The 12256-nt window shown below is 48.0% G+C and overlaps 1 protein-coding gene across 1 annotated transcript in view; it reads left to right on the forward strand.

Annotated features, from left to right (window-relative positions):
* The window catches only part of LOC140389140 (zinc-binding protein A33-like), a 69001-nt gene extending 60245 nt beyond the window's left edge, over nt 1-8756 (forward strand). The window contains exons 7-8 of the mRNA XM_072473297.1: nt 6087-6202; nt 7644-8756. Coding sequence (XP_072329398.1) covers nt 6087-6202; nt 7644-8188 — 661 coding nt within the window. The 3' untranslated portion in view covers nt 8189-8756. The remainder of the gene's footprint in view (nt 1-6086; nt 6203-7643) is intronic.
* The last annotated feature ends 3500 nt before the right edge of the window (nt 8757-12256 follow it).

The raw sequence follows: 12256 nt of genomic DNA on the forward strand, positions 1-12256 counted from the left end.
CCGGCTTTACACCGTCTGTTCTGACTTTACACCGTCTGTTCTGACTTTACACCGTCTGTTCTGACTTTACACCGTCTGTTCTGACTTTATACTGTCTGTTCTGACTTTACACCGTCTGTTCTGACTTTACACCGTCTGTTCTGACTTTACACCATCTATTCCGACTTTACACCGTCTGTTCTGACTTTACACCGTCTGTTCCGGCTTTACACCGTCTGTTCTGACTTTACACCGCCTGTTCCGGCTTTACACCGTCTGTTATGACTTTACACCGTCTGTTCTGACTTTACACCGTCTGTTCTGACTTTACACCGTCTGTTCTGACTTTACACCGTCTGTTCCGGCTTTACACCGTCTGTTCTGACTTTACACCGTCTGTTCGGACTTTACACCGTCTGTTCCGGCTTTACACCGTCTGTTCCGGCTTTACACCGTCTGTTCTGACTTTACACCATCTGTTCCGGCTTTACACCGTCTGTTCTGACTTTACACCGTCTGTTCTGACTTTACACCGTCTTTTCTGACTTTACACCGTCTATTCTGACTTTACACCGTCTGTTCTGACTTTACACCGTCTGTTCTGACTTTACACCGTCTGTTCTGACTTTACACCATCTGTTCTGACTTTACACCGTCTGTTCTGACTTCACACCGTCTGTTCTGACTTTACACCGTCTGTTCTGACTTCACACCGTCTGTTCTGACTTTACACCGTCTGTTCCGGCTTTACACCGTCTGTTCCGACTTCGCACCGTCTATTCTGACTTAACACCGTCTATTCTGACTTCACACCGCCTGTTCTAACTTTACACCGCCTGTTCTGACTTTACACCGTCTGTTCTGACTTTACACCATCTGTTCTGACTTTCCACCATCTGTTCTGACTTTACACCATCTGTTCCAGCTTTACAACGTCTATTACGACTTTACACCGTCTATTCTGACTTTTCACCGTCTATTACGACTTTACACCGTCTGTTCTGACTTTACACCGTCTGTTCTGACTTTACACCGTCTGTTCCGGCTTTACACCGTCTGCTCTGACTTTACACCGTCTGTTCTGAGTTTACACCGTCTGTTCTGACTTTACACCGTTTATTCCGACTTTACACCGTCTGCTCCGACTTTACACCGTCTATTCCGACTTTACACCATCTGTTCTGACTTTGCACCGCCTGTTCTGACTTTGCACCGCCTGTTCTGACTTTACACCATCTGTTCTGACCTTACACCGTCTGTTCTGTCTTAACACCGTCTGCTCTGACTTTACACCGTCTGTTCCGACTTTACACCATCTGTTCCAGCTTTACACCGCCTGTTCTAACTTTACACCGCCTGTTCTGTCTTTACACCGTCTGCTCTGACTTTACACCATCTATTCTGACTTTACACCGTCTGTTCTGACTTTACACCATCTGTTCCAGCTTTACAACGTCTATTACGACTTTACACCGTCTATTCTGACTGTACACCGTCTATTACGACTTTACACCGTCTATTCTGACTTTACACCGTCTATTCCGACTTTACACCGTCTGCTCCGACTTTACACCGTCTATTCCGACTTTACACCATCTGTTCTGACTTTGCACCGCCTGTTCTGACTTTGCACCGCCTGTTCTGACTTTACACCATCTGTTCTGACTTTACACCGTCTGTTCTGACTTTACACCATCTGTTCTGACTTTACACCATCTGTTCCAGCTTTACAACGTCTATTACGACTTTACACCGTCTATTCTGACTTTACACCGTCTATTACGACTTTACACCGTCTGTTCTGACTTTACACCGTCTGTTCTGACTTTACACCGTCTGTTCCGGCTTTACACCGTTTTAGTCTGACTTTACACCGTCTGCTCCGACTTTACACCGTCTATTCCGACTTTACACCATCTGTTCTGACTTTGCACCGCCTGTTCTGACTTTGCACCGCCTGTTCTGACTTTACACCATCTGTTCTGACCTTACACCGTCTGATCTGTCTTTACACCGTCTATTCTGACTTTACACCGTCTGTTCTGACTTTACAGCATCTGTTCCAGCTTTACAACGTCTATTACGACTTTACACCGTCTATTCTGACTGTACACCGTCTATTACGACTTTACACCGTCTATTCTGACTTTACACCGTCTATTCCGACTTTACACCGTCTGCTCCGACTTTACACCGTCTATTCCGACTTTACACCATCTGTTCTGACTTTGCACCGCCTGTTCTGACTTTGCACCGCCTGTTCTGACTTTACACCATCTGTTCTGACTTTACACCGTCTGTTCTGTCTTTACACCGTCTGCTCTGACTTTACACCATCTATTCTGACTTTACACCGTCTGTTCTGACTTTACACCATCTGTTCCAGCTTTACAACGTCTATTACGACTTTACACCGTCTATTCTGACTGTACACCGTCTATTACGACTTTACACCGTCTATTCTGACTTTACACCGTCTATTACGACTTTACACCGTCTATTCTGACTGTACACCGTCTATTACGACTTTACACCGTCTATTCTGACTTTACATCGTCTATTACGACTTTGCACCGCCTGTTCTGACTTTACACCGTCTGTACCGGCTTTACACCGTCGGTTCTCACTTTACACCGTCTGTTCTGACTTTACACCGTCTGTTCTGGCTTTACACCGTCTGTTCTCACTTTACACCGCCTGTTCTGACTTACACCGTCTGTTCTGACTTTACACCATCTGTTCTAACTTTATACCATCATTTCTAACTTTATATCGGCTGTTCTGACTTTACACCATATGTTCTGTCTTTACACCGTCTATTCTGACTTTACACCGCCTGTTCTGACTTTACACCGTCTGTTGTGACTTTACACCGCCTGTTCCGACTTTACACCGTCTGTTCTGACTTTACACCGTTTATTCCGACTTTACACCGTCTGCTCCGACTTTACACCGTCTATTCCGACTTTACACCATCTGTTCTGACTTTGCACCGCCTGTTCTGACTTTGCACCGCCTGTTCTGACTTTACACCATCTGTTCTGACCTTACACCGTCTGTTCTGTCTTAACACCGTCTGCTCTGACTTTACACCGTCTGTTCCGACTTTACACCATCTGTTCCAGCTTTACACCGCCTGTTCTAACTTTACACCGCCTGTTCTGTCTTTACACCGTCTGCTCTGACTTTACACCATCTATTCTGACTTTACACCGTCTGTTCTGACTTTACACCATCTGTTCCAGCTTTACAACGTCTATTACGACTTTACACCGTCTATTCTGACTGTACACCGTCTATTACGACTTTACACCGTCTATTCTGACTTTACACCGTCTATTCCGACTTTACACCGTCTGCTCCGACTTTACACCGTCTATTCCGACTTTACACCATCTGTTCTGACTTTGCACCGCCTGTTCTGACTTTGCACCGCCTGTTCTGACTTTACACCATCTGTTCTGACTTTACACCGTCTGTTCTGACTTTACACCATCTGTTCTGACTTTACACCATCTGTTCCAGCTTTACAACGTCTATTACGACTTTACACCGTCTATTCTGACTTTACACCGTCTATTACGACTTTACACCGTCTGTTCTGACTTTACACCGTCTGTTCTGACTTTACACCGTCTGTTCCGGCTTTACACCGTTTTAGTCTGACTTTACACCGTCTGCTCCGACTTTACACCGTCTATTCCGACTTTACACCATCTGTTCTGACTTTGCACCGCCTGTTCTGACTTTGCACCGCCTGTTCTGACTTTACACCATCTGTTCTGACCTTACACCGTCTGATCTGTCTTTACACCGTCTATTCTGACTTTACACCGTCTGTTCTGACTTTACAGCATCTGTTCCAGCTTTACAACGTCTATTACGACTTTACACCGTCTATTCTGACTGTACACCGTCTATTACGACTTTACACCGTCTATTCTGACTTTACACCGTCTATTCCGACTTTACACCGTCTGCTCCGACTTTACACCGTCTATTCCGACTTTACACCATCTGTTCTGACTTTGCACCGCCTGTTCTGACTTTGCACCGCCTGTTCTGACTTTACACCATCTGTTCTGACTTTACACCGTCTGTTCTGTCTTTACACCGTCTGCTCTGACTTTACACCATCTATTCTGACTTTACACCGTCTGTTCTGACTTTACACCATCTGTTCCAGCTTTACAACGTCTATTACGACTTTACACCGTCTATTCTGACTGTACACCGTCTATTACGACTTTACACCGTCTATTCTGACTTTACACCGTCTATTACGACTTTACACCGTCTATTCTGACTGTACACCGTCTATTACGACTTTACACCGTCTATTCTGACTTTACATCGTCTATTACGACTTTGCACCGCCTGTTCTGACTTTACACCGTCTGTACCGGCTTTACACCGTCGGTTCTCACTTTACACCGTCTGTTCTGACTTTACACCGTCTGTTCTGGCTTTACACCGTCTGTTCTCACTTTACACCGCCTGTTCTGACTTACACCGTCTGTTCTGACTTTACACCATCTGTTCTAACTTTATACCATCATTTCTAACTTTATATCGGCTGTTCTGACTTTACACCATATGTTCTGTCTTTACACCGTCTATTCTGACTTTACACCGCCTGTTCTGACTTTACACCGTCTGTTGTGACTTTACACCGCCTGTTCCGACTTTACACCGTCTGTTCTGACTTTACACCATCTGTTCCAGCTTTACAACGTCTATTACGACTTTACACCGTCTATTCTGACTGTACACCGTCTATTACGACTTTACACCGTCTATTCTGACTTTACACCGTCTATTACGACTTTGCACCGCCTGTTCTGACTTTACACCGTCTGTTCTGACTTTACACCGTCTGTTCTAACTTTATACCATCATTTCTAACTTTATATCGGCTGTTCCAACTTTACACCATATGCTCTGTCTTTACACCGTCTATTCTGTCTTTACACCGTCTATTCTGTCTTTACACCGTCTATTCCGACTTTACACCGTCTGTTCTGACTTTGCACCGTCTGTTCTGACTTTACACCGCCTGTTCTGACTTTACACCGTCTGTTCTGACTTTACACCGCCTGTTCTGACTTTACACCGTCTGTTCTGACTTTACACCGCCTGTTCTGACTTTACACCGTCTGTTCTGACTTTACACCGTCTGTTCTGACTTTACACCGTCTGTTCTGACTTTACACCGTCTGTTCTGACTTTACACCGTCTGTTCTGACTTTACACCGTCTGTTCTGACTTTACACCGCCTGTTCTGACTTTACACCGTCTGTTCTGACTTTACACCGCCTGTTCTGACTTTGCACCATCTGTTCTGACTTTACACCGCCTGTTCTGACTTTACACCGTCTGTTCTGACTTTACACCGTCTGTTCTGACTTTACACCGTCTGTTCTGACTTTACACCGTCTGTTCTGACTTTACACTGTCTGTTCCGGCTTTACAACGTCTATTACAACTTTACACCGTCTGTTCTGACTTTACACTGTCTGTTCCGACTTTACAACGTCTATTACGACTTTACAACGTCTATTACGACTTTACACCGTCTATTCTGACTTTACACCGTATGCTCCGACTTTACACCGTCTGTTCCAACTTTATACTGTCTGTTGCTGCTTTACACTGTCTGTTCCTACTTTACGGTGCCCTGCCAGTGAACAAGTTCATATGTTGTACATTGATGTACTGCGCCATCCACTCCCTGACTCAAGATGCTCAGTTACCATGCCAGTGCAATTTGTACTTGGTGAATCTTTGTGTTTCCAAACTTTTCATAGAATTTATATTTCATAATATTAATTCAGGAACCAATCTCCCCCCAGTTTATGACATTGTTCTTACAGGAAAATCGGTTACGACCTACGTTTCGACTTAAGACATGGTTGTCAGGAACCAGACATGTTGTAAGTCCGAGGATTCCCTGTAATGGGCAAGTGATCCAATACTGTCCCATTGTGCGCTGTTCCCCCCACCCCACTCTAAGACGGAAGTCTGTCTCTACATATTTTTCAAGTGGAAGCTTAACCGAGGTAGAAAATTGTTTAACTTACAAAAAACACAATTGCCTTCTTTCCAAGGTCCTACGTGAAGTTTAAGAAACCGGCCGAGATCCCTCTCAACCTGCTCCTCGGCGAGTTTGGGGGCCCCCTGCAGTTTATCGTGTGGAGACGGATGTTAAGCGTCATCAGTCCAGGTAACATCCCTGTGGTGCAGGAGGACTATTTACTCCCCTGCTGGGTCTAATGATATGAGCCTGGTGGCAATGGCCGTGAGGGTGCAGAATCTGTGGTTTCACGTGCTCCAGGCACCTCCGAAAGTCTGGGCTGGCTGTCGGATGTTAACCGCTCATCAGGGTCAGGGCAGCACTCACAGTGAGAGGGACAGATGGTGGAGGCAGACACGATAGCAATGTTTAAGATGTATCTTGATAGACACATGAACGTGTGGGGAATGGAAGGATACAGATCATTTGGGCAATAAGTAGTAGGTCCAAATAAAGAACCTGGATTGGCGCAGGCTTGGTGGGCCGAAGGGCCTGTTCCCGTGCTGTAATGTTCTTTGTCGATGACCTTCTGACAGCCAGATAAAAATGTGTGGTAGAAAACAGGAAGACGACTTGCATTGAAGCCACACATCTCATGATCTCGGGTCACCCTAAAACACTTTATGTAGGAAATGCAGCAGCCAAACTGCACACAGAAAGCTTCCCCAAATAGCAATGAGGTAAGGGCCAAATAGTCGCTTGGTAGTAGGGAAGTTGAGTATTGCTGAAAAGGGAGACATGTTGTTGAAGCTTTTTGACTTGCACCCATCGGGCCAAATGCAAGAATGTCAAATTTCAAACAATCACGGCAATTTATATTGCCAGAGAAAAGGAGCGCTCATTGGCTGACAAGTCGATTAGCCAAAGTGTAACCATGGCGAAAGCAATAGGGAACTATAGGCTCTCCAAGTTACCCGGTAATTCAAAAAAGACGCAAGGCTTGAACCTATTATGCCGCTTCCAGCAAGCGTAAATGAGCTCGACCGATTATCTTGAATTGATTGTTGGTGTAGCTATTAGTGCATCTTGGGCAGCATTTGCTGAACCATCCTGTGTGGAAAATCATTGGTAGCATTTCTTTCCTTTCAGCAATATTCAACGATGAAATCATCTTTTTTAAACATGGTAAGTGAGGAGTACAGATCGGCCAGGACACTGGGGTAAGTCTTTCTTCAAAATAGTGCCGTGGGTTTTCCTACACCCATCCGAAAGACCTGACACAGAATTTGGGTTCATGAATCATCTGAAAGATGGCAGTTCCGATAGTGGAGCATTTTGACAGTACTGCATTAGAGTATCAGCCTAGATCATGTGTTGCAGTCCATGGAGTGGGACCAGAACTCACCACCTTCTGGTTCAAGAGAGCTGCCCGCAGCAAACAATGTCAAATTAGCAAGGTCAAAGAGGCCCAGGAATCTTTAACAAACCACCAAATGGACAGGGTGGCAAAAGGCTGGGAATGGACTGTCACTCCCGATTTACCCGGTCGTGGGATGAAGTAGTTTTTTTTTTAGTGAGATAGGGAAGAATGTAGAGTAACGTCTGCCTTTTCTCTTTCCTCCCTCCTCCTCTCTCTCGGTCTGTCTCTCAGTGCCAGCCGCCCTGACCCTTGAGCCCAACACAGCCCACCCTGAGCTTCTGATCTCCGAAGACTTGAGGAGCGTGCGGCTCAGCAACACGTGGCAGGAACTCCCCGACAACCCCGAGCGCTTCGACGACTGCGTCAGCGTACTGTCCGCCCAGGGCTTTGAGGCGGGCCGCCACTACTGGCAGGTGGAGGTGGGCAGCAAGACCATGTGGGACGTGGGCCTGGCCAAGGAGTCGGTCAGCCGCAAGGGCAACATCATCCTGTCGCCCGAGGACGGCTTCTGGACCATCTGGCTGCGCAACGGCAATGAGTACGAGGCCCTGTCCACGCCCTCGGCCTTCCTCTCCCTCCGGGCCAAGCCCAAGACGATCGGTGTCTTTTTGGACTACGAGAAGGGCCAGGTCTCCTTCTACAACGCCGACGACATGTCCATCATCTACACCTTCACTGACACATTCAATGAGAAACTCTTCCCTTACTTCAGCCCAGGGGAGAGCGACGGGGGCAAAAACGCTGAACCTTTAAAGCTCTGCCTACTCCGCTTATAGAACTTCCAGTTTACCAAAACATTAGACGATTCAGGAGCCTGTATATTTTTCAAAGCAAACATATGCGTTGTGTGTATATTTTGATACCGTGCTGTGGAAAGAACTTCTCTCTCTTTTTTCAAAGAAGGTGTGGTTTTGATAATGCGCTGCAAGACTCTCTACCCGTGTGATGGGGATAAGCTTCAACGAAGGCACTTAAGCAATTTGTTTGCCGTGTTTCGAGACTGGCTCTCTCTTTTATTTTCTTCTTTTTCAGGAAAAATGCGACATGTACAGTTTAAGCGCTTCGGTGGAGGTGTCAGGGGGGCCGACCCACTGCCCCACCTTCTGATCACTGAGACGACAATCGTCTTCGCCTTGTTGATTTCTTGAATCTCATTGCAGGGCTGTTCAGCTTCCTTCGCTGGCCCCATTGGACCTCTTTGCAATTGTTGCACTAATCGCCCCTCAGACTACTGCCCCCTTCCCCCACTCCGTTCATTTGTCCTCCCCAACCCTTCCTCTCCAAATCTCTTACCCTCCCACCCTGAGCATCTACTCCTCGACCCACACAACTCCACGTCATTCCCCTGCCCACCCACCCCCAATCCCACCGCTCACCCCACCCTCCCACCACTCCCCCTTGCCCCGGATTCACATTCGGCACCCATCCACCAGCATTGGGGAGGAGCTGGGTGCATTGGGTCTATCTGACTTGCCCTCTGTGTTTAGCTGCCCTGTTATTAAGCCTCTCACTTTTCAGTTCCCTTCGCTCGGATCCACAGGCGCCGTGGGGCATGTGGGGTGTGGTTCGGGGAGGGGGAGGAGGGGAGGGGGTGAGTTGGGGGATGGGAGTGGATATGCAAGGCCCCCTGGGGGGGGGGGGGGATTTAACCCAAACCGCCCTTGGGATTGGGGTGCAACACACATTTATTTTTACACCCAACCCGATTCGGGCAAAATCGAAAGAAAGCCATGCTGGGGGGGGGTCAGTGGTTGTGGGGGGGGGGGGGGGGGGGGGGGGTTATCGCAAAACCAGCATCCCATGGGCTGCAACTCCAGGGATTTCGATTTAAAGTGACATTTTCCCAGATGGATCACTGCAGATTTAAAACCTCATTTTGTGTTGGCCGGTGGGGGTGGGGGTGGGGAGTGCGGGTGGTGAATCTGCTCCCTCGAACCTCAATTTTGGCAGCAACACAGGAGACAATTGAGGGTCTGTGGCCCCTCATAAATCAAGGCACAGAAACCCAGAGGTGCACGGTAACATTACAACAGAGAGCATCCTGAAGGATGTGTTACGGAGAGGTTGTATAATGAGATTCTTCAAATGACAAGGGAGCAATAATGAATACTTGTTTATATAATCAATGTAAGAACAAAATTCTGCTTAGGAACCTTTATTTGCAAGTTAAAGGGTCTTTCCTTCTAGCTTATAATTATTATGATGTTAAGAGTTTCTAGTTTTCTTTGGTAGGGTCTGTAATTAATGATCGCTTCAAGTGATGAATAAGATGGAGCCCGTGTTGCTTTGTTTAAGTTTAGAAATGTTAGAGGTAAGAATTTGTCTCTCCTCTGTGCCCGGCAGCATCGCAAAGTCATGCAGCGGCATCCTCTCCCGTGGTGTGTGGCTCAGTGAGCATCCCCCCCCCCCCCCACCCCTACCCCCTTGGTGTACCTTGACCACCACAACCCTCCCCTTCCTGTTTTCAAACCCCTTTAGGACATTGCCCCACTCTATCTGTGATAGCTTCTCCAAGCGCCCCCACCATGAAAAAAAATAATGGGGGCGGTTTCCGGCTGTTTTCACCAGCGGGATCTTCCAGTGCCACCGACAGAGAACCCTGCCATGGTGTTCCTGGGAGGGGGGGATGGGTTGGATACGATGGTAAGCCCCATTGACAGCAGCTGGACCAGAAGCCATGTTCCGCTGGCCCACAGAGGGTCACCTCCCACCGCAGAGAAGCATATTGCGCGGGGAAAATCCCCCCCCCCCCAATATGTAGGACTCCACGTTAGGCAGCGACCTCTGCCCTTGCCCACCCCCCCCCCCGACTTCCAGCTGAACTCTACAACTGTAACGAATTGGGAGGAATTGGGACGAATCGCAAAAACCTGCCCCTCCTGCCCCCACTATTAGCTCCCTGGGGACCGGGAATTTCAGACTCCAATTGATTAGCTGTTGCCATTCCTGCTTTTCTCAAAGATTCACAACCGTAATCGGGGGAATTCGGGTTCGTGACCGAAATCATTTGGCAGGTCAGAGAATACGGTGGGCAGCACGGTAGCACAAGTGGACAACACTGTGGCTTCACAGCGCCAGGGTCCCAGGTTCGATTCCCCGCTGGGTCACAGTCTGTGCGGAGTCTGCACGGTCTCCCCGTGTCTGCGTGGGTTTCCTCCGGGTGCTCCGGCTTCCTCCCACAGTCCAAAGACGTGCAGGTTAGGTGGATTGGCCATGATAAATTGCCCCTTAGTGTCCAAAAAGGTTGGGAGGGGTTATTGGGTTACGGGGATAGGGTGGAAGTGAGGGCTTAAGTGGGTCGGTGCAGACTCGATGGGCCGAATGGCCTCCTTCTGCACTGTATGTTCTATGTTAATACAATCATAAAATCCCTATTGTGCTGAAGGAGACCATTCGGCCCATCGCGTCTGCGCCAACCGTCCAAAAGTGCACCCTACCTAGGCCCACTCCTCCTGCCCTATTGTAATAAACCCTTCACCTAACCTGCACATCTTTGGACTTGCAGCTATCCAATACCGTTCTGACCTCAGGATGTTCTGTGGCACTTTACAGCCAATCAACATCGTTCTTTCAACATGACGTACGGTCGGCGTGGTAACGTTGGAAGCACGGCAGCCAATCTACATCTGTTTTGTTAATGATGCTGATTGAGGGATAAATATTGACCAGATCAACTCCCCCACCTCCCCCTGTCCCCCTCCCCCAACTTTGAATTTGTGCCTTTGGCCCTTTGGCGCCCTGATGAAAGAGCCTGGGTTTAGTATCTCATCTGAAAGACCTCCGACAGTGCGGCCCTCCCCATTGGATTGGATTTCATGTTTTCTTTTGAGTAGCTCCAAGAATGAAGGAACGTAAGCCATTTCGCTCCGTGTGCCGACACCACCATTCGATCCGATCATGCCTGGTCTGCGGCTACTTGCCTTACCTCCTTATTCCTTGACACTCTTGCGTAACAACACACTTTTCAATCTCAGTCCTAAAATCTCCATTAGCTCTCCAAGAACCAGATTCTTTCTGGGGTTGATGGGGTGGGGACGGTGGTAAGGGGCAGAGTCTCAGATCTTCACTGTCCTTTCAGTGTAAAACTGTTTTCTGATTTCTCCCCTAGAACCTGAATTATAATCGAATGATTTGCTTCCTGGTTCCTCCACCGGTGGAGGTAGTCTCTTTGGGATGGGTTTCCCGCCCATGGCGCATGTGGGTCTCGTCGCGTGGGGGGGGGGGGGGGAATAGGAAAATCTGGAGAGTTGAGGCACGATCAATTGCACAAAGACGTTTGCCACAAGAGTTTCAAGCCCTGCCTGAGAAGATGCCTGTTGGAGTCAAGGCCAGAAAATCCCACCCTTTGCTGGAATTTTCCAGCTGCTCTCACTGCAGGATCTTCCAATCCAGCAACAACAAACCTCCACCACAGGTTTCCCGGCAGCGGGGGAGGGGTGCCTAGAAGATCCCGCTGCCGGGCAATGGCTGGCCACCTCCGCGGAACATGCCACAGGAGGGGCGGAAAATCCCGCCCTTGTGTCTACCCCACCCTTTCAAATACTTCCATGAGGTCACCTTTCAACCTTGGACACTCCGAGGGAATAAAAGTCAATATGTTTGCAGCCATGTCCTCACAGCATCAGCCTTTAAGAAGTATATATTTCTAAATTTAAACAAAAACAGATTTTAATTGTTTAGCAATGGCCATAACGGCCTTGAAATCACTTCAGTGATGTTGGTGGACGAACACTTAATGTGCTGGTGTGGGATCCCTGACAGGCCTATGGCTTGGAGTATTAATCCATTAAAAATTAATGGACTGACATTCTCCCCATGTCTGCGTGGGTCTCACCCCCACAACC

This window comes from Scyliorhinus torazame, chromosome 14 (assembly GCF_047496885.1).
Source record: "Scyliorhinus torazame isolate Kashiwa2021f chromosome 14, sScyTor2.1, whole genome shotgun sequence".
NCBI classification, from domain to species: Eukaryota; Metazoa; Chordata; class Chondrichthyes; order Carcharhiniformes; family Scyliorhinidae; genus Scyliorhinus; species Scyliorhinus torazame.